The sequence below is a fragment of the Ostrea edulis genome, chromosome 5 (assembly GCF_947568905.1).
Source record: "Ostrea edulis chromosome 5, xbOstEdul1.1, whole genome shotgun sequence".
Lineage (NCBI taxonomy): Eukaryota > Metazoa > Mollusca > Bivalvia > Ostreida > Ostreidae > Ostrea > Ostrea edulis.
This window is the reverse complement of record NC_079168.1, coordinates 87,597,873-87,625,301: the sequence shown is the minus strand read 5'-3', so window position 1 is coordinate 87,625,301 and position 27,429 is coordinate 87,597,873. Positions and strand designations below refer to the sequence as shown.

At 34.8% G+C, this 27,429-nt stretch overlaps 1 protein-coding gene across 1 annotated transcript in view; it reads right to left on the bottom strand.

Moving 5' to 3' along the window:
* LOC125651553 (vacuolar protein sorting-associated protein 54-like) overlaps positions 1-27,429 on the bottom strand; it is a 29,459-nt gene continuing 2,030 nt past the window's right edge. The window contains exons 2-26 of the mRNA XM_048880206.2: positions 26,686-26,951; positions 25,965-26,043; positions 25,590-25,624; positions 25,243-25,371; positions 24,751-24,893; positions 24,271-24,370; positions 22,666-22,808; positions 21,555-21,681; positions 19,396-19,503; positions 18,162-18,223; positions 16,717-16,813; positions 14,649-14,776; positions 14,205-14,340; positions 12,568-12,699; positions 11,853-11,902; positions 11,324-11,406; positions 10,654-10,689; positions 9,079-9,133; positions 7,150-7,255; positions 6,959-7,046; positions 3,202-3,323; positions 2,795-2,875; positions 2,142-2,249; positions 517-611; positions 1-409 (exon numbers count right to left, since the gene is read on the bottom strand). Coding sequence (XP_048736163.2) covers positions 307-409; positions 517-611; positions 2,142-2,249; positions 2,795-2,875; positions 3,202-3,323; positions 6,959-7,046; positions 7,150-7,255; positions 9,079-9,133; positions 10,654-10,689; positions 11,324-11,406; positions 11,853-11,902; positions 12,568-12,699; positions 14,205-14,340; positions 14,649-14,776; positions 16,717-16,813; positions 18,162-18,223; positions 19,396-19,503; positions 21,555-21,681; positions 22,666-22,808; positions 24,271-24,370; positions 24,751-24,893; positions 25,243-25,371; positions 25,590-25,624; positions 25,965-26,043; positions 26,686-26,951 — 2,612 coding nt within the window. The 3' untranslated portion in view covers positions 1-306. The remainder of the gene's footprint in view (positions 410-516; positions 612-2,141; positions 2,250-2,794; positions 2,876-3,201; positions 3,324-6,958; positions 7,047-7,149; positions 7,256-9,078; positions 9,134-10,653; positions 10,690-11,323; positions 11,407-11,852; positions 11,903-12,567; positions 12,700-14,204; positions 14,341-14,648; positions 14,777-16,716; positions 16,814-18,161; positions 18,224-19,395; positions 19,504-21,554; positions 21,682-22,665; positions 22,809-24,270; positions 24,371-24,750; positions 24,894-25,242; positions 25,372-25,589; positions 25,625-25,964; positions 26,044-26,685; positions 26,952-27,429) is intronic.

Sequence of the window (27,429 nt, the reverse complement as noted above, 5' to 3'; positions counted from 1 at the left end):
TTTATAAACATGGTCAATAAATAATCTTTATTATTTGTATAGGTTTTACTGGCATGCAGTCTTAGAAATCACAGACATCAGAAAATAATAGTCTTGTAAAATGCATAAAAATATAAGTTAGGTTTTCCCCAAAATGCCATTATAAATGTATAACACCTGGGTGTGCTCTGCCTTATACATAAAGATGACTTATTGCACACAGAGAAATAATGATGGTTGGATTGTGTAATGATAATCAGTGCCAGTAGTGGGTGCTTCATAGTCTGTTGGGGTACTGTAATGACAATCAGTTTGTAGGGGGCGCTGTCACCTTTTCTCCCACACATCATTCATATCCTGTGCTAAACTCTCTAATCCTCGTAAAGTCTTAAATGTTCCAGAGTAAAATGCAAGGTCCGACATCACCAGCCTTAAATTGACGAAATTCATTTATTTAGTCACAGAACATAAAACTTCATTAAAAATTTATAGATTAACACTGTATTATAGTCTATTAATTTTTTCCCTAACATTTACCCATGCTGTGGCCCTCCATTTTTGGAAACTTCTAAATTGTTCAGCTGTTGACCAACCAACTTCTTAAAACAACCATTGATTCTAGTGAAGAGTTCCTGCACAAGCCGAAAAGAAGAACCGTTATTACAATTTGGAGGACTGCATGTACACTGTACGATCAGAATCAATTGAAAAGGACTATCTTCAATATCATTACTAATGTCTGCCCTATAAAACAAACAAGAGGCCCACAGGCCTTATCAGTCACCTGAGTATAAGTTGAATTAATCAAAAGCCCCAACACTATGAAATCTATCATAATTTTCTTGTCCTGCATATCCAAGCTAAATTCTGATATTTAGCAGCAGTAAAAAAAAAATCCCCTTAAAATAGACATACTGGTGAAATACTTTACAAAATATATTAAATGTTATATATAACTTTATGTCTATTTTGGACCTGCCCTAGAATCAGAACTCTGGGGTTGCAAAACTCATAATTTTGGTACATTTCTTTCTACTTTTCCTAAATTTTCATTTGATTTTCATACAGTACCAACAAAATTAAAAAAGAGTCTTTTAAATGATAAAAACATTTAATCACCATGGCCCCACCCTGGTTGGATTTTTTTTTTTTTTTTTTTTTTTTTTTTAACAATTTTGATAAAGGGCTACCTGCTCCTCCTAAACATTCATTTAGTTTCAATTTAGTATTAATAGCATTAAGATGTTATCTAAATGTTTTACACATGAACACTATATGCCAAGTTTGGCCCTGGACTGCAGACAAAACCCCTACCTAGGGGATCATGAAATTTAAATTTTTGGTAGCGGCCTTCCTGCTCTATATGATTACATATTTAGTTTTTCTAACATATTTGAGCAGTTTTTGCCATGCCCCTAATCCCCAAAGGGGTGAGGGAGTCCTGAAATTTAGTCCCTTGGCCCAAAGATGTTTCATACCAAATTTTTAAAGATTGAAAGGGTAGTTATCAAGAAGTTGAAAATGTTCAATTGTTAACGCACTTTGGACGCAAGACAACAAATGCAGACCTATAGCAATTGGTTATCTGAATGACTAAGGTGGCCTAAAAAAAACCAATCAATTGAATGTCCAGATAAATCATAGCAACAAACTGAATCAACATCTATGAGTATCAATTACATTTGCAATTGTTTCTAAGACATCACAAAACTTCCTAATTTCTCAATTAAAAAGTTGAACATTTTCACTATATATTTTTTGGGGGAAATAGCACAGTACATGTGCACTTAATCATATTCATAAATTGAGTTCAAATAATCATTTTACACATTGTATTAGTAACATGCAGTGTTGGAGCACGTGTGCTCCATATTTTCCCAAAAAAATTATCATGTAAAATAGTAAATTACACTTATAGTAAATGTTGGGGACCTACAATTTTAAATTTTTATACTTATAATTTGTTACTGATTTACAAGACAATTAATCTAGAAAGAAGAATTAGAAATTTTTCATTAATAATAATTAATTTATCCTTGTGTATTTATTGTGCAAAATTTCATGTTTACACTTCAAATCACACAATATCACATCTTAATTTGTAACTTTTCACAATCCATGAGTATGGAATGAATTGACATGATTCTGCAGTGAATACTGACCTTGATCTGATCAGGCAATAAAATGTCAAGGACAGCCTCATGCATCTTACTGATCTGCTTACAGATTGACCTGAAACATATGGAGGGCATAGGAGCTTTCACCTCCCACTGAAACAGAGTATAAAACAATACTGATTAATGTACAGTAAATAACATAATGGTGATGTAAATGTCTTGGTGTGAAAATAAGGTTCTCCTGAATAATTTTGTCTAAATGCTTTAAATGTACTTATTTAGTAGGACTAAATATTAGCAGTAAAGCTACAGTACTAATTTACAGTTGCGGTAAATATATAATTCTCTATTCATCCATTATCATACGTATAAGCACGAAATCATGATTATGAACCAGCTTCGACTGTGCTAAATTGTAAATACTCTAGAATAAGTATACAAACAGTATGTTGAGATCAACTAATTGAACATTCACGAACATAAGGTAAATTTTAAAAAAAATACAGTTTTTCAAAATACAAGTCACTTGCAGTATACTAAAAAAATCAAATTTCACATGAAAAAAGTTTATAACATAGCACTGTCTGTATTTATTATAAAAATATTAATATGACAGAATTAGTAACAATGTGACCAAGTTAACAACATGTTCTTTTATCACTATATTATACTGCATGACCTTTAACCTTTTCACTGACCTTTGACAGTTGTTGAGCTATAACCCCCTCCATGACACTGACAAGTTTGTTGGTTATTTCATTAATGTGATCACAATAGTCCTGAAACAAAACAATATTTCAATTAAGATTTAAAAAATCATCTAGCAGAGGTGATGTTCACTTCAATAACAAAGGTTCTGATGTTGCAATAGTTTATTCTCAGTTATAGCCTACATTTTCCTTGTTTACCTTCTGTACTAATACACAGTACTGCTTGTTCACCTTCTGTACTAATACACAGTACTGCTTGTTCACCTTCTGTACTAATACACAGTACTGCTTGTTCACCTTCTGTACTAATACACAGTACTGCTTGTTACCTTCTGTCCTATTACAGAGTACTGCTTGTTTACCTTCTGTACTAATAAAGAGTACTGCTTATTTACCTTCTGTACTTGGTCAAAGTGTTTGAGCATTGCTTTATTTTTAGATGCCAGTCTCTCCTCAAAATGAAGACGGACTTTTGGAATGAAGTGTACGACAAGCTGTAAACATCTTGATGCTAGGGCTGTAAACAGAAAGCAAAAGTTGACTTCTCTGTGAATACTGTTTGCTGTACATTGCATTTCTTTCCTTCCTCTGGATGACATTAATTTGTTACATATATACTAAATCAGAGCATACACTTGTCATTACACATTGAAACAAGAGGCCCATAGGCCCATTGCTCACCTGAATTACCTTGGCCCTGCCACTGTTCAGCTGTTGTGATTCCAAACAGATTTTTGATCAATTTTTATTCCCATGAAAATTTTTGATCCCATATTGTGGCCCCAACCTTGACCCAAAGGATCACAACATTACTGAAAATGAATTCACATAACACAGAAATGCCTCAACACCAATGACTAACATGATCTTGCTGTTCTGGATAATACCAAGGTCACAAGGTCATAGATCACAGCATGATACGAAAGACCTTGCCATAAGAAAACTATATACAAAATATGAAAGCTCTATCTTAAATAGTTGAAAAGATATTGAATTGGTCATATCTTTATTAAAAGTAGGTCAAACTTCCAGGTCAAGGTCACAAGGTCAAACACTGAAGTAAAACAAGGTCTTGCCATAAAAATCTATATACAAATATAAACTTTTCCTTAAAAAGTTCAGGTGATAATGATTATGTCAGGTTTTCAAAGAAAGTAGGTCAAGGTCACATGTTTCACACGATTATCTTGTCATAGAGAATCTATACAAAATATGAAATCCCTACCATGAATACTTCTAAAAATATCTAATAGGTTATATTTTCTTAACAGTATGTCAAATTTCAAGGTCACAAGATTGAAAACCATTCCACCACATGGAAGGTCTTTCTGTAGAGAATATATCTACAAAATATGAAAGCCCTAGGTTTTAAAAGATTTTTAGCTCTTCTGAGCCGAAGGCTCAAAGACCTAATGCTATGGCCATTTGTGCGGTGTGCGTAAACTTTTTAGAAAAAGGGCTATAACTCAAGAACCCCTTGGCCAATTTTTTTCAAATTTGTTACAGGGTATCATTGGGCCAAGGGCTTTCATACATACTAAATAGAGGGATGTGACCCTTTAACAAGGGGAGATAATCATGAAAATACAAACAAAAGTAGTGGTTGCTAAAAAATCTTCTTCTCATGAACCACTGGGCAGATTATCACCAAACTTACACATAAGGATGAGGATATGTTGTAGATTAAAAATTGTTTAAGGCATTACCCTGGGGCAAAGGGCGTGGTCTCAAGGTCACTTCAAAGTTGACCTAAATTTATATTTCCTTAAATCTTTGATATTTTAGTCATTATAAGGACTAGGATCATCAAATTTTGACAGTTGATGCATCTTAGGACCTTGTGTCAAGTTGTCTCAAAAGTAGGTTACGGTGACCTACTTTTTTAATTTTGCAGGTATTTATTTTAAAATTAATTTTGATGCATATTTTGGACACTTTGAAGCCTATGATCATCAAAACTTGTCAGTTGGTGGATCATGGGACCTTGAAATGCGTCAACTGAAAAATAGGTCACCGTGACCTACTTTCTGAATTTTATGGCTTATCAGTTATAGATATATTTTAAGTTGTTATTTCAAATACCGAGAGGTTTAGAATCATCAAATCTTGTAAGTTGATGCATCTTGAGGCCTTGAAACATATTTATAAAAAAGTAGGTCACAGTGACCTACTTTTTGAATTTTGCAGATATTCAAATTTCACATTTTCAATTTTAGATGCATATTTTGGACACTGTAAAACCTAGGATCATCAAACTTTGTCAGTTGATGCGTCTTCAGTCTTCGGTTTGTGTCGACCAAAAAGTAGGTCACCGTGACCTACTTTTGGTATTTGACAGCTAAATTACTATATTTCAGACACTATTTGACCTACAATCATCAAACTTTGTCAGTTGATGCATCTTGAGTCTTCGGAGTGTATCGACCAAAAAGTAGGTCACTGTGACCTACTTTTGGCATTTGACAGTTATATTTATATATTTCAGTCACTAATTGACCTACAATCATCAAACTTTGACAGTTGATGCATCTTGAGTCTACGGAGTGTGTCGACCAAAAAGTAGGTCACCTTGACCTACTTTTGGAATTTGACGGCTATATTTATATATTTCAGATACTATTTGACCTACAGTCATCAAATGTTGTCAGTTGATGGGTCTTGCATGTTCGAAGGGTTTCGACCAAAAAGTAGGTCACCTTGACCTACTTTTGGAATTGGACGACTATATTTATATATTTCAGATACTATTTGACCTACAGTCATCAAACTTTGTCAGTTGATGGGTCTTGCATGTTCGGAGTTCGTTGACCAAAAAGTAGGTCACCATGAATTACGATTGGAATTTGACAGCTATATTTCAATATTCAGATACTAATTGGCTTAAAATCATCAAACTTTGTCAGTTGATATTTCTTGGGTTCTCAAAATGTGTAAACCAAAAAGTAGGTCACATTGACCTACTTTTTTTGAATTCTTAGGATTTAACTAAAGATTTAGAATACTAAGAGGCTAAGAATAGAAATGGTGGGGTTGTACAATTTATCAGAAGAGCGATTCTAGGCCCTCTTGTTTCTATATATCAGCATATAACACTTTGATCCCCTACTGTGGCCTCACCCTACCCCTGAGTACTATGAATTGCACAATCTTGGATCTACTCTATGTTAGAAAGCTTTCATGTAAATTTACACGTTTCTGAAAAGAAGATTTTTAAAGATTTTCTCAATATATTTGTACATAAATTTTTTATCCCCTATTGCGGCTCCACCCTACCCTCTGGGGGCTATGATTTTTACAAACTTGAATCTTCACTATGTCAGAGCTGCCATGTAAATTTGAACTTTTCTGGCACAGTGGTTCTTGAGAAGAAGATTTTTAAAGATTTTCCCTATACAATGTATGTATGTAAAACTATGACCCTCTATTGTGGTCCAACCCCACCCCCGGGGGCCATGATTTTAACAAACTTGAATCTGCACTATGTCAGGAACCTTTCATGTAAAGTTCAGCTCCTCTGGCCCAGTGGTTCTTAAGAAGAAGATTTTTAAAGATTTTACCTACATATTTCCATGTAAAACTTTGATCCCCTATTGTGGCCTCATCCTAAACCCAAGGGACATGATTTTAACAAACTCGAATCTGTACTCTATCAAAAGCTGGCATGTGAATTTGAACTTTCCTAGCCCAGTAGTTCTTTAGAAGAAGATTTTTAAATATTTTCCCCATAAATTCCCATGGAAAACTTTGATCCCTTACTATAGCCCCACCCTACCCCCGGGGGCTATGATTTTAACAAACTTGAATCTGCAATATGTCAGGAAGCTTTCATTTGAACAAACTTGAATTCCTTTCACCCATGGATGAATTGTATCAAGTTTATTTAAAATTGGCCCAGTGGTTCTGGAGAAGAAAATGAAAATGTGAAAAGTTTATGAACAGACAGATGACAGACAAAAGGTGATCAGAATAGCCCACTTGAGATTTTAGTTCAGGTGAACTAACTAGAGCACCACAAAGTAGAGCAGTCCCATTTGGCAAATTTTACAACTCTGAATCTCATGCAATATATGTTGGTATTACATACACATGAAGTAGGTCACACACACCATTTTTCTAAACACTGTCCAAATTTTGTTACAAAGGGATAAATACCTAGATTTTTTGTAGAGATTGTTTTTAGTCCCACGAGTTGAAGGGCACCAGCACCCAGCACCAACTGACAAGTTCTTGAATTGAAAATCTACAAAAACAGAACACATGGTTGTTATTCTGTTTACAGTGAGTGTTAATCTCGCGCTCTGTGAGGTCTGTGATTATGACTACTCTTACTGGCCGTGACTCACTTTGAAGAGGTCCACCAGTCTAGACATCAGGTCAGGTGCTGCTGATGGAATGTCGTTTACACACTGACAGTATTCTACCATCATCTTCAGCAGCATCAACACTGTGCTGTAAAACAACACAGTAATACTGTAAAGATCAACTTAATGCAGAAAACTAAATATAAACACTGTACACATCAGCTTAATGTTGTAAAAGAAAATAATAAATACAGTAAACAATACATAAAAATCCAATCCAATATTGTAAACGATGTGATGATGCTATAATAAAAGTCAGAACCATGCTGTAAAAGTGAACATTATAGTGAAAAATCAATTCTAAAGCTGTAAACTAAATGATGATACTGTAAATATAAACACTGTAAACAGAATGAGACTGTAACCAACAACAAAATTGTAAGTGAACAATTATCTTGAACTCATAATACCAAGCTACAAACAACCACCATCATCATTAAGCTGCAAACAACTGTGAACAGAACTTACACAAAATAACAAACAACCACTGACATCATCAACACCAAGCTATAATAAACCACTGACATCACCTACACCAAGCTATAATAAACCACCGACATCATCAACACCAGCTATAATAAACCACCAACATCATCAACACCAGCTATAATAAACCACCGACATCATCTACACCAAGCTATAATAAACCACCAACATCATCAACACCAAGCTATAATAAACCACCAACATCATCAACACCAAGCTATAATAAACCACCGATATCATCAACACCAAGCTATATAATAAACCACCGACATCAACATCAAGTTATAATAAACCACAGACATCATCAACACCAAGCTAAAATAAACCACCAACATCATCAACACCAAGCTAAAATAAACCACCAACATCATCAACACCAAGCTATTATAAACCACCAACATCATCAACACCAAGCTACAAACAAAACTACAATCACCAACACCAAGCTGCAAATAACCACTGACATCACCAACACCAAGCAACAAACAACCACCGACATCACCAACACCAAGCTGCAAAATAACCACCAACATCATCAACACCAAGCTATAATAAACCACCGACATCATCAACACCAAGCTATAAACAACCACCAAGCTATAAACAACCACCAAGATATAAATAACCACAAAACTACAAACAATCACCACCATCACCAACACCAAGCTGCAAATAACCACTGACATCACCAACACCAAGCTACAAACAACCACCAACATCACCAACACCAAGCTGTAAAATAACCATTGACATCACCAACACCAAGTTATAAACAACCACCGACATCACCAACACCAAGCTGCAAAATAACCACCGACATCACCAACACCAAGCTATAAACAACCACCAACATCACCAACAATAAGCTGCAAACAATCACCAACATCACCAACCTGCAAAATAACCACCGACATCTTCAACACCAAGCTATAAACAACCACTGACATCACCAACAATAAGCTACAAACCATTGACATCACACATAATAAGCTACAAACCACTGACATACAAACATCCAGCTACTAACAACGGTGAGACAATGAATGAATAATTATTTCGTTTAAAATTCATGCTGGTATATATGCTATGTGATCATACAAATGAACTACATTCCAGAATTATGAAAGTTTGTCTGCACACCAAAAGCATTTAGATTTCCACATTGTTTTAAAAAAAATAAACATTCAGCTTATACAATGTATTTACATTTTGTTTGAGATGTTAATGAGTCTTTTAGAACTAATTATTTCCAAAGATTCCCATATCTATCATCCCACAAAATAACTGTCATGGCTGCTTTGAAGTGAGTGAATTGAACAGCATTCTGATGTTACATGCATTCATAGTCCTATGAATAAATCTGAATTTTGATTACCAACATGTCCAATTCAGCCTCTGACTTTTACCATTCGCATGATGACTTACCCTACAACAGCAAAAGTCTGCTCCTCCACAAGCAGCACTTCTGAAGGGCCTTTGTCTGAGGATAGTAAGAAGTCTTATAGTTTTATAATAGTGTGCAAAACTTACTATACACAACCTATGTTGTCTAAATTCCACATCAATGCATCACGATAGACTGCAAACTTTCTTTTTTCCAAGAATGATTTTGCTCTTGATTTCAGAATTGTAACAGGTACGCAATCTAAATGGCCAAAAGATGTATACATTGATAGTTGAGAGGTATACAGTGATAGTTGAGAGGTATACAGTGATAGTTGAGATGTATACAGTGATACTTGAGAGGTATACAGTGATAGTTGAGAGGTATACAGTGATAGTTGAGATGTATACATCGATAGTTGAGAGGTATACAGTGATAGTTGAGATGTATACATTGATAGTTGAGAGGTATACAGTGATAGTTGAGATGTATACAGTGATAGTTGAGAGGTATACAGTGATAGTTGAGATGTATACATCGATAGTTGAAAGGTATACAGTGAGTGATAGTTAAGATGTATACAGTGATAGTTGAGAGGTATACATTGATAGTTGAGAGGTATACAGTGATAGTTGAGAGGTATACAGTAATAGTTGAGAGGTATACAGTGATAGTTGAGAGGTATATAGTGATAGTTGAGATGTATACATTGATAGTTGAGAGGTATACAGTGATAGTTGAGATGTATACATCGATAGTTGAGAGGTATACAGTGAGTGATAGTTAAGATGTATACAGTGATAGTTGAGAGGTATACATTGATAGTTGAGAGGTATACAGTGATAGTTGAGAGGTATACATTGATAGTTGAGAGGTATACATTGATAGTTGAGAGGTATACAGTGATAGTTGAGAGGTATGGTGGTGCTTGATGTTTATATATTTATATTCTTAGTACATTGATATATCAGAAAAGTGTTGAGAGCAACTTCTGACACAAAAAGAAACCCCCCTTTCCGCATCTGATAATCTCTTGCAAACTCTCGAAAATTAAGAAATATGCTGCATTAGATGCATTTTAAACTTCCTTCCTTTTATGGGAGAACTTGCTCCGAAGTATATGGAAGCTTACTGGGTATTGGTTTAAACATTGTTTCGTTCTCGGATATTTTTCATGAAATATTATCCATATAAAACACTAAAGATCATTTTATGCATCTATTTTACTTTATTTTTATATGGGACGCCTTAATTCAATTGAGTGTATAGTTTCTTTAAATTGTAGCCAACACATCACATAAAAGCTGTATAGTTTCTTTATGTTGTGAGCAATACATCACACAAGGTTTTACTGACAACAAAGTATTAGGCCTCCCAAAAACTCATTCCATTTGCTCAGAAGATCAATATCACATTCATTCACAATGAAATCAAAAATGCCAATGAAATATGATCTAAATTAAATGAACATTCTACATGTATATTCCTTGTATCAAAAAACTGCCTTTTTTAAATGAAATTTTTTTCCCCCCACCTAACTCCACAGAATATCATTGTAAGAATAAACATGATAAATTTATTATAAAAACAGCAAAAATGCTTGTATATATACAAACCTGATTCAGATGCTCTTTCTGGTAAACTCAATACACCTACAAAATATCACGATTAAAAACATGAAATATTTCACCTTTCACAGCTACAGTTAACAATAAATAAAACATTCAGACCAAATGTTAAAAGATTCTATACAACACTCTTAATAATTTTCCTACGTCATTCATGATTAAAGTCCACTGTGTTTCTACATCATTCAAGATTAAGGCTATTGGTTTTCTTTGTCATTCACGATTAAGGCTACAGGGTTTCTATGTCAATCATTATTAAGGTCACTCTGTTTCTACATCTACCCTAATTATGGCCACAGTGTTTCCATATCTATAACTATTGAAACCAATATGTTTGCCTTAAGGCTTTTATGACTCCTTTCAATGAGTTACATTTCAATTTCTTCACACAATGCTAGTCCAACCTATGGGTGTGATGTAATTCTGATCTGTGTGTTTTATGTGATTCTGATCTGTGTGTGTGATGTGATTCTGATCTGTGTGTGTGTGTGATGTGATTCTGACCTGTGTGTGTGTGTGATGTAATTCTGATCTGTGTGTATTATGTGATTCTGATCTGTGTGTGTGATGTGATTCTGATCTGTGTGTGTGATGTGATTCTGATCTGTGTGTGTGTGTGATGTGATTCTGACCTGTGTGTGTGTGATGTGGTTCTGACCTGTTTGTGCGATGTGATTGACAAGATCCTGGAATTCTGCAGGGACATCAGCCATCTTCCATCGCTCATTGTCCAAAATCAGGCTACAATCATTCACATTCAGTTTTTCAAACAAGCTAATATCTGCATTTTCAAAATTCTAAACATTACATTATCACAGAAATTAAACTGTAAATTCCTAATTTATTATAGTGTATATTAGTGGGAGGTACTACTCGTAAAATAAGAATATATTGCTGCAATACATGTAAAAAATCTCGATCAATAATCCAATTGCAAATTCCTGTTCTTGAGATTTGACATCTATTCATGAGTCATTTCACGATATTAAATACTCGTGTAAAATAAGGAATTTACAGTAATGACGTATGTAATGTATCAATAATATCTACAAATACAACACATCCAGGCCATACTATTTCTTCAATTATACATAAAAGTTAATTGCCACAATTTTAATCAGCATTGTGTTCAATGTTTACCCGAGTTATATATGTAAAAGCTAATCAGCATTGTATTCAATGTGTACCTGAGTTTTGTCCTTCTCTCCTCATGGAATCTATTTACAAACTTGGTTGCCTACAAAAGTAAGTAAATATGATGGTCCACAATGCTTCAGGCATGTTGAATTAATTTGACAACATTCATTTCCCATCACAAAGTCAGACACATTGGGTCACTGCCTCCCCCACCCCCTACTCTTTATAGTAGTACATGTATTGAATGGTAAGAATGGGAGATTGAACTGATGAATTGAACCCATATAGTGAAGGATGAACCCTCACTATGAACCTCTCTCTTTCTGGATGAACCCTCACTATGAACCTCTTTCTATCTGGATGAACCCTCACTATGAACCTCTCTTTATCTGGATGAACCCTCATTATGAAACTCTATCTGGATGAACCCTCACTATGAACCTTTCTATCTGGATGAACCCTCACTATGAATCTTTCTCTTTCTGGATGAACCCTCACTATAAAACTCTCTCTATCTGGATGAACCCTCACTATGAACCTCTTTCTATCTGGATGAACCCTCACTATGAACCTCTCTTTATCTGGATGAACCCTCACTATGAAACTCTCTCTATCTGGATGAACCCTCACTATGAACCTCTTTCTATCTGGATGAACCCTCACTATGAATCTCTCTTTCTGGATGAACCCTCACTATAAAACTCTCTCTATCTGGATGAACCCTCACTATGAATCTCTCTCTGGCTGGTGTAGCACCTAACTCACCTGTGACTGTAGACTAAATCGGAGTGACATGCATCGTCGACCACTGATAGTTTCACAATCCGTGACAAATTTTTCGACCTCTCGTGACAAACCCACAAATTCACTGGAAGACAAGCGCTCCAAAAATCCGTCCTGCAAAATATTCATACTACATCAAATATTTGTCCTTCATCCTAACACACAAATAGAATTAAGTTCTCTTATTTATAGATGTAAAGCTACACATGATGTGTTTAGAAAATGGAGTCCTTCAACTTACTGCAAGTTTTACTATTATATTGCTTTGTTTTCTTTCTGCTTTCTGTAATACTTTCTTTGTTCTGAATTCTTATTGAAACCTAGTCTTACCATATAATGACCTTAAACCTTAAATCAGTCAATTCTGAGTGGGTCATTTAATCAGTCAATTCTGAGTGGGTCATTTAATCAGTCAATTCTGAGTGGGTCATTTACAATCTAATTAAAATTAGATCCTTTGATCCGCTCACGTATATCACTACTTGTAATTTTAATTAGATTGGGTCATTTAATCAGTCAATTCTGAGTCGGTCATTTAAAGGACACATCTCATGTTTTCAAAGTATACAACATTACATGCATTTTGTCTTCTTTATGCTTATAGTCATTAATTCTAATAGTTCGTTTGCCGAAATTTTGCGATAATTAACCACAATACAGACTTAAATCTAAGCCCCGATTTCAAAAAGTCAAGTTAATTAGGTAGGTAGTCACGTGGTACAGTGACGTCACATGCGCCCTTCGGATCGTGAAAGTATTGCGAGATATTATTAAAAACTCAACTTTTAGGGGCCTAATTTATTTACCATGGGCAACATTTAAATCGATGTTGACAAATTGTCCGAGTTTTATATGTGTTCGCCACCAGTGCACACATATAACGATGTAAATACCCAAATGTAGCGAGTAAAGCGTGTATGAAATCGGCAATATTGTGAGTAAATAATGTTTATATGGGTCCCTGTCTACAAACTGTTTGGGGATGTTATTCTTTTATACATCTGTAATTGGCGCTGTTTTTCTAAAATAAACAGTGCAATCATTATTTATTTTTGGATTAGACAAATTATGATATGTTAAATTGTTGACAACTAGGCCCTATGCCAAGCTATTTGTCATGCGTGCATTTCGGAAAGAAAGAAAAAGACAACACACACACACAAATCAATAAAAATATTCAAATTTAAAGTGGTTATCACATTATTTGATTTTGATAAAGCAATCTTATTACTATTTTTGAATTGTGATCTGCACGTCTTTAGGAAGTACGCAGTGGGAGCACGGCGTTATAGCCTACTGACGCACTCAAGACGCTACGAGTTCAATAAGGAAATAATTTTATAATTCAATTTAAAGTTAGGAAATACAATATTCTATTATTTGTATGATTAAAAGTTCAATTATTTTGTATCTTTAATTATTTTTTGGGTAAATCTAAGTCCAAGGGACACAACTCTGTCAAAAATAATTCATCAAGAATCATGTATCTAAATATTAAATTTCAGTTGAATATGTGCATCCATAGCAGCGATAATGAAAAGCAGGATGGAAAAGAGTAACATTATATGTCCCAGCCATTTCATGGTAGGGGCATAAAAACAAAAGAAGAAATCCATTACCTTGGCCCTGGCTACAATGACCTTGACACATCGATCGTGGGCATGGTCACACACAGCACACAGCATTTCATTCAGGCTGGTCTGGACCGTGACATACTCTGCCTCTGTGATCATTACATCAGCTGCCTCTTCACTCCTGTGTCAATGCACCCAAAATATAACTCATATAGAAAATAAAAATGAGATTAACACGCTTAAAACTTCTCCCCACACAATCTAAAGATTCCACAGTAAATGAAGATATCTATTTCTACAAACTTACAAAATGTAAGAGTGAATGAAGATAACATCCAGTATTCTTTAAACATATTCTATAGGTCAGGGGTAATTTTTCTCACATATGATTATACATGTAAATACATGCACAATGAGGAATTTTTATACTGATTTTTAAAAGTAGTTTTATCAAAACAGAAAAGACTACAAAAATTTACAAGGACTTACACCGATACATGGAGGTGGGCGGCCTCACTCAGGGGGCAGTCGTCCCGTGTGGGGGATGGTAGGGGGCTGGGAACCTGAGTCTTCCCGGCCGCTATCCCAATAACATCACTGATGACACCATGGAATGTCTACAATTAAAGGTACAAATTTCAGGATGTTTTAATTCTCTGGAGATCATGTGTCTGTATCCTACACATCACTGTGCCACCAGTTCCTTACATTACACAAGACTAACTATACATACTGTGTACTACTGGATGAATGATGTGGATTTTTTTTCATTACTTTGAATCACACATCTTCAAGGTGTAATTTAAAGCACCGAAAAATTTCTGAATTAATGTCACAACTATCTAATGAAGCGATGAAATGTCATGGAAATGAGTAGACGTTTTGATTCCTGTTAAAGAGGAATTCTTGTCATCATTTAGACAAATCAGATGATATGAATCATGTGGGTCAGAGTCATGAAGCCACATTACACTGTGTTACTTACACTTGTAACATTGATTGCTAAAATGGGGTCTATGGGAACTTGAATTATAGGAGGACTATATTTTCAGTGAATCAATGGCAAAGTAAAATATCAGTTTAATTCTTCATTGAAAATCTCTAAAACGCATCAAAGATGCGTATGGCCGAGTTGCAGTTTGGAAAATTATGCACGCTTGCATTCACGAAGTAAAAACATGCACGTATTTAATATAGTTTATAAGTATGAAGCTTTGAATGGCTGCAATAGGTATTTAGTGTGATGATGACCTTGACCTTTGGATTTCAAAAGCAACATGAATCTTCAATGTCATCAGGATTTGAAGTCTGATAAACATGCACCAGCAAGTACATATATAAAAGTTAGAGGCAAGCTCAAATCTACAGTATATAGTGAAAGAGAGACCTTTACCTTTGACCTTTTGACCTCAAAATAGATAGGAACCTTCCTCTTTTGGATGTGATCAAAATATGCAAGTCTGACAAAGACGCACCAAGTAGTATGAAAGTTAGAGACCGGACAAGCTCAAATCTATGGCATTTAGTGACAAAGTGACCTTGACCTAAAAAATAAATAGGAACCTTCCTCTTTTGGATGTGATCATGTTATGTAAGTTTCACAAAGATGCACCAAAAAGTATGAAAGTTAGAGACCGGACAAGCTAATTGTGGATGCCGCCCGCCCATCCTTCGCCAATTTCAAAGCCGAGATTTGCTATGCAACTCGGCTAAAAATTTGAAAGTAGTGACATTTATCTCCAATAGTACAAAATCACAGCAAGGAAAGATTATTTTCAAAACTAAGGGAATAAGTCGTAACTGACAAAAGTAACAGACATCAGTAAACTGAGAACTATCTTGAACTTGCTACCCCACCCAGAGTCATATTTTAAATGCTATACTTCCGTCTTTTATGACAGAAAAAAATTCTTGATCAAATACCCCTGCTTCATTGTATGTCTATATGTACATCAGTGTTATTGAATGAAAACTTTAAAAAGAAAAACAAGCAGCAGAAGTATAACAGAAATAATCTAAAATGATCAGAGGAAATTCAGTCTATCTTATATTTTATTGAATTTGCCAATGTTTATTAGTTTTTGCTATCCAAACAGATAGAAATATGATCATAGACAGTGATTATGCGCAAATTAAGACAAAATTTGTAATGACTCATAACTATATAGAATTCATGTCTGCTCTTTTGGAATTTCAAGGTCCTTTGATATGAAGAGTATGACCTTGAAATGACTTTGACACAAAAACAAGTACTGCAACACCCACTTTTTTGTGTGTTAAAAGAATGCACACATTCTATACCTGTTACATGCAAAATACCACATCTCAATACAGCCAATGAATATGAAAAGAATTCATCCACACTCTTTTAATGTTATTCCAATAACTTTTTCATTTAGGAAAAAGTTATCTATTTAAAAATAATTACATTGGTATGAATATACTGAAAACTAACAAATTAATGCCAAAATTCCTTTAAACATGCCGAAAATACAGAACATTTTTCATCGAATAAAATCTTTACCACTGCAGTCAATGTACAGTATTAATCAATCACCTTTGTCCTGTTGAGATGCACCAACAAACTAGAGAAGATTTTCCTGAGAAGGGTCATCCACTGGGGATAATTCAGCATTCTCATCTGGTCAGCCAGACTGCAGAAAACAGGGACATCAAAATAATTCATGTTACCAGGATTAATGCACTACTTAATACATATCCTCAATGCATTAACATGTGTAGCCATCTATTGCTGATGACATTTAACAGTGTCTAAAACACATGGTACACTTTAAAATCCATCCAGCTATATTTTTCATAGGATTACTCTTACTACAGAAAAAAAAAAGAAATCTAAAGATCAGAAAACAAATTTCTTTTTTGGTAAAATCAACACTGATGATTTATATGTGAGAAGAAACTATATCACGCATTTGATACAATACTATGAAACATAAGCACAATGGATTGTGTTGCAAAACATATTACATAACTTTATCAAATTACACAAAAAGCCTAAAAAAACCTAGATTTAAAGTAACATGATGCGGTATATCTACAGTAACACAGCATAGTATACCATATAAGTGGTATTTTTAGCGAGACACAAATTTAGCGATTTTCTCATACATTATGGGTACCCCCGATTATATATATTTAGCGAGAGCAAATTTTTGTGACTTTATGATTCCAAGGAAGATAGCTATTAGCGATATACAATTTTAGCGACCTTATCACTCTCGCTAATAATGCCAAAATTAAATCCTTGCTAAAAATTCTGCTCATATGGTATGTACAGTAACACAGCATGGTATGTCTGCAAACACAGCATGGTATATCTACAGTATCACAGCGTCGTATATTTATAGTAACACAGCATGGTATGTCTACAGTAACACAGTGTGGTATATTTATAGTAACACGGTGTGGTATATCTACAGTATCAGTGTGGTATATTTATAGTAACGAAGCATGGTATGTCTACAGTATCAGTGTGGTATATTTATAGTAACACAGCATGGTATATCTACAGTATCAGTGTGGTATATTTATAGTAACACAGCATGGTATATCTACAGTATCAGTGTGGTATATTTATAGTAACGCAACATGGTATATCTACAGTATCACAGTGTGGTATATTTATAGTAACACAGCCTGGTATATCTACAGTATCAGTGTGGTATATTTATAGTAACACAGCGTGGTATATCTATAGTATCACAGTGTGGTATATTTATAGTAACGCAACATGGTATATCTACAGTATCACAGTGTGGTATATTTATAGTAACACAGCCTGGTATATCTACAGTATCAGTGTGGTATATTTATAGTAACACAGTGTGGTATATCTATAGTATCACAGTGTGGTATATTTATAGTAACACAGCGTGGTATATCTACAGTATCACAGTGTGGTATATTTATAGTAACACAGCGTGGTACATGTATATCTACAGTATCAGTGTGGTATATTTATAGTAACACAGCATGCTTTACCTGGTGACATTTCCGTCCTCACTGTCAACATTCTCTGCCTCAGACACTGCCTCCACAACCGTCTGAAAATATATTGCACACTAAATTAATTCATGAACATCACACAGAATCAAATTTTAAATGATCTCAGTGATCTTAGTCTTCATCACTATCAGGGGTCAGTTTATAAAATGGAGCCCAGAAATCTGTTTTATATAATGATCCTCTTCCTTCTTGTCACTGTTTGCTCACTGTGGTGTATCATACACAATCTCCTCTGAGAATGACACAGACTAATGATAACATACTGTAAAGTATCTAATTTTGTGGAACCAAGCATTTGTGGTTTGAGAATAAGCAAGCATGTGAAGACTTCATTTTGAAAATTCAAAAACCGTTTTTCTTTACAATCCAGTTTCTCTTGGTTGTGTTAATTTACAGGAATGTCCACACCATGAAAATTAAAGTCCCACCAAAATTGGTTATGGTAGTTTTGGTAAAATAGTTAAAAATAGTTTCAAAGCTTTGAGGAGTATTTTAATACCTGAGGATAATAGCACACAGACTTTATTCACACTCCATAGTTGTTCTCACACTTTTGGGAGAGGACCTACATAGGCTACACCTGTGCCTGTTGCCCAACCCTGTTGAGTTTCTCAATAAAATATAATTATTATGTTTAAATTCAAACTTAAATTCAAATTGTTCTCACACTCTCAATGTGTATCTGGTTTGTTTCACAAGGGTACCCTTGATATCATACCCAGATGTTTCGAGGACCTGAGGTCTTGACTACTAAGTCTGACACTATACTGACCTTTATGGTAATGACCTTGGATTTAAGTCTTGACTGGTGTTTGAGACTTTGCCATTCAATAGACTAACTCACTGTAGAGACCTACCTCTTATGGTTTTTACATCTCCAAACATATCTAGATGACTTTAAAATGACTTAATAAATCTGACAATAACCCAACAGTTTGATGGTTTATATTCTTTGAAAATAGACTTGACCCACCCTTCTGTTCCAAAGCTATGACCTTTCTGTACTGAGATTTTTTACAATGCCTTGACACATTTCTGATGGCCTATGGCCTTGACCCCTGTGTCTGATGGTCTTGGTCTTTTTGACCTGTCTGATAATAGCAATGACCTATGTGTACTGATCTGTTTGATGATGACCTTGGCATACCTGTACTTACCTGTTTGACAATGGCCTTAACCCCTCTGATGGCCTTGACCTCTGCATACTGACCTGTTTGACAATGGCCTTGACTGCTGTAAATGCCTCCTCTCTGTACACATCCACAAAGTTGAAGCGGCTCTTCCTGAGCATTCCAAATACAAGGGAGACAATCTTCTCCTGGAAATCAAATATTCATTTACAAATTTCAATGTAAAAAAGTAACTTACAATGGATATAAGCTCTTAAACCAATTTCTGAAACAAGAAATGTTTGACCTCTTCCCCTAAACTGAATCCATTCTGTAAACACGGTGAATCTTGACCTGAAAATCAATAGGGGTCAACTACCAGTCATGAACATTTGATTCAATGATATCATAAATTGGACTGCAGGCATGTGCTCTGCTGTAAATTCTCTAATCATTTCTTAATTATTCAATTTTCGCTGCATGTGGTTTATTTTTTGCAATTGTTATTCACGGTTTTTGTGGTTACATATTCTTTGCATGTTTTTATAAAGTATGTATAAGTGTAATTTACATGTGAGGTAGTAAGAGTAGGTGCCAAACAAAATCAATACAGTCATCACACAATTAAGCCAATCAAAATATTAACTCAAGGGTTAAGGGGGGAATTGATCTAATTGTCCATTGATGATGAGTACCATATTTATCTTGCATGTGTAAGCCATATTAAAATGGCTACCTCTTTATCCTCACATAAATGGAAAATTTTAAATTTGGACTTCTGCATCACTGACAAATGATGAAATTGTAAACGACATGGCAATGAAAAAGGACCAGGACTAGGTCAACCCCGACGAAGAAGATGACGATAAAGATGATGAAGGAATTGCTGCAGTTGTTCCTAAATCTGATGAAATACTTAGCCCTTGAGATGAAATGCGGTGTTATTTGATGTCACATCCAACTGTAAACTTAACCGTATTTAATAGTGTGTATATTATAAAATGAACAATAAAATTATCCATAAAACGGAAGCAAACCACGATTGATGCATTCTTGAAATAAACGTTAGCTGTGTTTACAGTTTACAATGTCTTTGTAATATACATTATAAAGAAAAGGTTATTAAATATTCATTATGAAAAATTCATTGTTTAAAACAGAAAGTTAGTTCAGACTGGTACTAGAGGATATAATGTTCATCGCATAAAAACCACATACAGGGTTCAGTAAACTTTGGATATAACATTTTCATGGGACCTTGAAAATTTGAACCTTCAAATTTTCAAAGTCCCATGAATAATGTTATATCCAAAGTTGACTCTACCCCTGTATGCAGTTTTTACCAAGTTATATAAGATATACACTTTATGTAAATTACACAATTTTACTCAAGTAATCAAGTTAATTTCCTATTTATCTATCTAATCTACAATTTCACTCCAGTAATTAAGTTAATTTCCTATTTATCTATCTAATCTACAATTTTACTCCAGTAATTAAATTAATTTCCTATTTATCTATCAAATCTTCCAGTCAGACAATAAGTGCCTATATTAAAATATTTATGATTACATAATGTTGCAAGCTGAATTTAGAAAATAAACAATTCTGGCAATATGAAATGACCTGCAGTCTGTTGGCAGATCAAATTCAACAATAAAAGATAGGCATGGAACGGTTATGGGAGAACCAATTTGAGCGGTGGAAGAGTGAAGGGGAGGGGGGTTAACTTTCATCTTCAACATAAAATCATGATATGACCACATATTGGAAACAAATCCTCTTCCTCTATGATGTTTCTGAAAATACTTTTCCTGCACAATTGCGCACACCCACCATAGACATCAATCCTCCATAAATATGCATTGAAAAATCACCATAATCCCATTGCATTGAAAAGGCCATAGTATCATAATATTAATGATTCGTCAAGTCTGTCAGAAATTATCATTTTCTATCATTTATCATACTGAAAAATTTTTGGTTTCATTTCCAACATTGACAAAAGCTATATTCAATACATACAGCTCAAGGGTCTCAGTAGATAAAAGATATTGTTTGGACAACTTATTATCTGCTGCCAACATTCCAACTCACATGTGTAAATAAAAATGTGCTTCGAATGAAGATAATTATTCATCTACATTTAATTTATAACATAAGCTGGTGAAGGACAAAACTCATAATACAATGGGTGATCACAAATATCCTAATACATGAAAATATCTGTAGAGAGGCTGAAGTGCTGAGTCATGTGTACCTCTTCCAGAAGATGTTCCTTGTCGGTGACAGGACGATTGAGATCAGAGGACACACATTTCCCAAAATCCTCCTGTAACATCTTCTCTATGATGTTCTCTAGCTCAGCCAGCTGAGATCCCAGGTGTCTAAAAATAAACAAAAATGGCCAAAACTAACCACGTGCTTACCAAAACAAGAGCACCCCCCTCCCCACTTCAGTACCAGGGGCATAAAAAAAAACCATAAATCCACACAACTTAGGGATGTTTGCATTTTGATATGATTTAGTGTGGCCCTGTTACTCTTGAAAAGAATTTGTTATAATAACCTTCCTGTATATTTCCATATAAAACGATTTCCTACCCTACCACAGAGGTATATGAATTAAATAAATTTGAATCTGCACAACCTGGGGATCCTTGCATATCAACATGATTAATAATAACCCTATCGTTTCTTATGAAGATTTTCAAAGATTTTTGCTATACATCCAAAAGAGAAACTTTGATCCCCAATTTTTTTTTTACCTTATCCTACCCCCAGGGGCCATGATTTGAACAAACTTAAATCCACACTATGTTAGGAAGCTATCATACAAATTAAACTTTTTTGGCCCAGTGGTTCTTGAGAAGATTTTCAAATGACCCTATTTTTGCATTTTCCTGACTATCCCCCCTTTGAAGGGAGCATGGCTCTTCCTTTGAATAAACTTCAAACCCCTTTACCCAAGGGCGATTTTTGCCAAGTTTTAATGAAATTGGCCCAATAGGTTCTGGAGAAGAATTTGATACTGCTAAAAGTTTATGGACAAATGTCAGATAAAAAGTGATCAGAATAGCCAATTTGAGCTTTCAGTTCTGGTGAGCTAAAAGCTGGGCCAAAACTAAACAGGTGTTTACCAACAAACAGGGCCAAATCTAACCAAATGTCTATAAAAATAAACAGGGCCAAGACTAACTAGTGAATATGTGCATGCATATCAGATTTTAATAATTCGAATGCAATTGACTTAATGCTTTGCCACTTTTTTCATAGATCCATAGGAGTGTTATTTTTTTTACCTACTACACAAATATTAGTTACCATTTACCTGAAACCGAGGTTTAAATGTTTGTTGTTCTACTATTTACCTGAAGCTGTGTACCCCGGCCAGTTCCTGAGTGAGGACCTCCTGGGTGGTGGAGATGAGATCTAGGGCCCCCACAAACTCCTGTGTGGACAGAAGCAGCTGTATGGTGGGCTGGGTCTGGTGGACTGTAGCCATCAGCTTTAGCTGCAGGTACAAATCACAAAAAATGATATCTATTTAAGGGTCAGAGGCCCATGGCATAAAATGCTCAGATGAATGATCTTGCCCTTTCCACAGATTCATAATCCATAGAGCCCTACTTGTGACCCAACCCTAAGCCAGCATCTGTTATAGGACAACTGTACATTAGATGCCGGTATATTATTCTTACATACTGAAATACAATTAGTTGCTATTAGAGAGAATATCCTTAAAGATTTCTATTCCCATCATGACCCCATGTCTTCAAGATGGAGAAAGAGATTGCAATTGGTTTTAACATAAATATTTTGACAATATTCACTGCCTTGTTCTTGTAAAGATTTTAAAATAAATTTTCCATGTAAAACTTCATGAAACACCACTCAGCAATTTAACCCCTATGGACCTTGATGTGAACAAACAAAAATCTACACTATATGTGGAAGCTTTCAAACAAAGTCTTTCATTTCTGAAACAGCAGTTCTTGATAAAATTTGACACAATCCTACTGTTACTGATTTCCAATTATCTCCCCTGAAAGGATCACAGTTCTTCTGGCTTCATTTGATTAAAATAAAATCTCCTTTACAAAATTATAAGTCTGGTAGAAATTATCAAAGTGGTTCTGGAAGAAAAGTTGAAAATGTAAAAAAAAAACTTTGATTATTTAAAGCCCACTTGCATTTCAGTCCAAATGAGATATAATTTTGCCTTCACAGTACTTCATTTGACAAATGTGACCTTAGACAGACGCCCAATGCACAAACATACCATACACAGCAGACAATATATATAGTATGAACTTGACCTTTACCATGATGTTGCAGATATATACATCTCACATAAAATAGTTCAAAAGGCCACAAACACAAAAACAGGCAGATCAAAGACAAAATGCCATTAATCTCCCGTCTCAATGGCAAAACATTCATATTTCGAACACACATATAAACACACAATATATTTATGCTTTCTTAAATAGCCTGTGTGTATGCTTACTGCTGTATGTGTACAATTGACATATGCATAATTAGCATACATTCAATATGTAGTGCAAGTATAGGTGACAGGCTATTTGGTACAATGATCTGTGTTACTAGTATTTCACAATATCAACTATATCATTATGCACATAAATACACACACACATATATATATGAATAAATGCAAACAGTATATTTTTTTTATTTGCATTTTTCCATTGAAACATATATGCATATATCATTAAATAACTTAATGTAATACCAATGGAATTTCACATTTCATAATCACATTTCACATTCACCACCCATTCAAACATATTCACACACAAATAGTTCTACATGCATAAAATTTAGCAGGATATTTTTATAGTCAAGCTTAAATCAAATTACACACGACAGCAAAAAAAGCACTACAACACATTCACTACTATAATAAGTACATCTTTCTACTTACAATTTTGTCTTTTAAAATCAGTACTGACCTTATTGTGAAGATTGACATAGTTTGCTCTTGTCTGTGTTAACTTCATAATCTTCAATGACCCAAGGGTCAAGAGGTCATCAATGCTGTGAATTTTATCCCTGACAGAAAAAGTTGGAGCTAAGATTTCTTTATTTTCACACAAAGGAAATAATTCATCGATATCTGTTATAGGAAATGAAAATTCACTGCTAGGATAGGAAAAAAATTTCAATGGTTTGCAGTTGTTTTTATAAACACCACTCCCCGTGGTGAAAATCATCTCAACCAGAACTTCAACCTAGGGTCTCTGGCATACCGTGCCAGTGCTCTATCCAACTGAGCTACTGATAGCCAGTATAAATCTATGAGATGTTAAAGTTCAGCCATAAAATAAGATTAAATTGACCGCAATAGAGTACACACTTGATCAAAACAGATACTCGCATGCAATAATAATCATATACACTGCATAGGCATAGAAATACAAAATTGTAAGCACCTCAGCTGTTTAATAGTCTGACAAGTATTCAGCATGTAGTCCTGCATGACGTCATGTGATGAAACGGCCTGGAAGAAGGCATCAGACTTGGTGGAAATCTGTTTGGCTATGTGGACTTCAACAATGTCAAGATAATGGCTCAACTGAAAATAAAGAAGACACCAGACTTAGTGGACATTTGTCTGGCCATGTGGCCCTATAAAATGTCAAGATAATGGCTCAACTGAAAATAATGAACAATCGTGAAATGTTAGAAGTCTAGTTATTTCATTGTTGTACGCCAATCAAAATTCAGATTCTTGTGAGTTGTATGTTAGAGGGTTGGAATTGACCTTTTTTCGTAGATTTTAGATATTTTCTTTTTTAAACATATTATGAGTTATATACACAGTCCAAGCAGCTGAACGTATTTCTTGACATATAATACAAAATTTTGTGTCAGAGAGTGTTATCTTGCACACTGTATAATATTCATTGAGTCTTTCTTTTTACCTTCTCTTGCAGAAGTTTAGATGATTGGGGTGACCCTCCATTTTTCTTGCATTCCTCAACTTGTGACCATGGAAAAACAGCATTGAAGGTGTCTGTATTTTCCAAGTCAAAGTTTGAAAGCATGAACAACTACAAAAAAAATGTGATAAACTGTTGTACTGCTACATATACATTTCTGGTTAACAATTTAATGGCTAAACATAGTAGGCTCATCTACCTGTTTCAGATAAAAAAAAATTAAAATAACGTACATTAAAAATATGCAATAATCTATTAGATCCCTAAAATTTCCTTATCAATCCCTGTCTGTGTGAAATAATCCCTAGTTCCTGTATTTTGTAATTTACCTTTGGTAACTGCTGAAGTTCAGCTCTGTTCTTCTCTACAGAAAAAAGGTACAATAATCATTTTAACATAAATGAAATATTGTAATGGAATTTACATACTGTATTCAAGATATACATGATACAAGATGAATACAATGACAATTTCAACTTGACATTGAAAAAGATTTCACCCATCTTGAAATTTTATGCTACTTTAGGGTACTGGGTAATCTAAATTCACCTAGTTTTAGTTTTGCCACTTTGGATAAAGATGAATAGGACAAAAATAAGGGGGGGGGGATCTAAAATGAAATATTTCGATGTATCAACATAACCATTAAACGAAGTTCACGAGTTCCATGCACCATGGCCAAATTCATAGCTTTGGTGACTTACCCATCTGTTGCAGAAATGTTTCTCCACCAGGAGCTTCTTGGTCAATCTGATGTTTGTATCTGGCATACTTTCTGTATCTCTGCAAGTAGATGTTTGAGATGTCATGACAGAACATAAAATTCTACATTTCATCCTTGTTTATTTTACAATTACTAATTAAATCAGCAAGTTTTACATCACACCCTACATGTATGTTGTACTAATTTATTGAAGCATATATAAAATTCAGCATTTTATAAATGAGAAGTTCAGGAGAGGTTTACTAAGTTGCTAGAACTTGTAACCAATCCCTTTTGCATATTTATACAATAAAATATGTTCAAATCAAAATTTAGCACAACTAAGGTCAAGGAAACCTTGGCAAAATGAGGACTTGACATCATCTGTCATTGTGGTTCTTCATGTATATTCATAATAACAATTCATAATAACTAATATATTATGTATCATAAATTATTCTGGCTTAGAATAGGTTCTCATTACCCCTTGCTTGTCGTAAGAGGTGACTAAATGGGGTGGTCCTTTAGATGAGACTGCAAAAACTGAGGCCCCGTGTCACAATAAAGACCCCTCCCTCCTCAAAGGCCATAATCGCCAAGCATAAGCCTAAATTTTGCAGCCCTTCACCAACAATGGTGACATCTCCATACATATGAGTGAAAAATTCCCGGGCTGGACATTAAAAAATAAACAATTACTCTGTCTTAAACAAGTTTCATGCCTTTGAAATTCTGTGCTTATATTTTTCAAAAAATCTCCTGTCCAATTCTGGAAGATAGCGTGACTCTGGAACATACAACTTCTCATAGAATTCCTGGCCCCAGGTCTTGGTGAAGAAGTCAGTCTCCCTTTTAACCCTTAAGGGATCATTTAGAGCAGCAGGGAGGTTCACTTTGGAGTCGAACACAGTCCACCGATGCTGGTCATGAACAACTGAGGGAATAGCACCTGGTGGTGACACAACTAGAGACTGGTCATCTCGGATCTCTGAAAAATAGTGGGTGTCATTTTATTTTTCATATAGTACATAAATGCAAAAAGACATGCACTTTTTAATGCAATAACATCAACAATTTATGGGAAAAGGTATTAAATGACTCAATTTAGGTGTTCTTTTTTTGGCTGCAAAAACAGTCTAAACTCTTGATCTTCAATCCTGTCCCAACCAAGTCCAGACTTTGCCCTGGACTCACAAGGAGAGATCAAACAGCAGCCGAGAACCCTTGCCTCCGTTTGCATCCCCTATTTTGGAAACATGGCATTGGGTGTAGATGAGAAACACTTATCAACAGGACACCCAACCAAGTTGGAACACTACTATTATGGGCTTCGTGTTTAAATGTTTAATAATTATTTCTTACTGAAAGTGGTAGGATTCTAATAGTAATTCTGATATACTATGGGTGTTTTACTGTCATTATCGCCAGTTAGACCAATATTTAAATCCTGGGGTAGTGTGCTACTT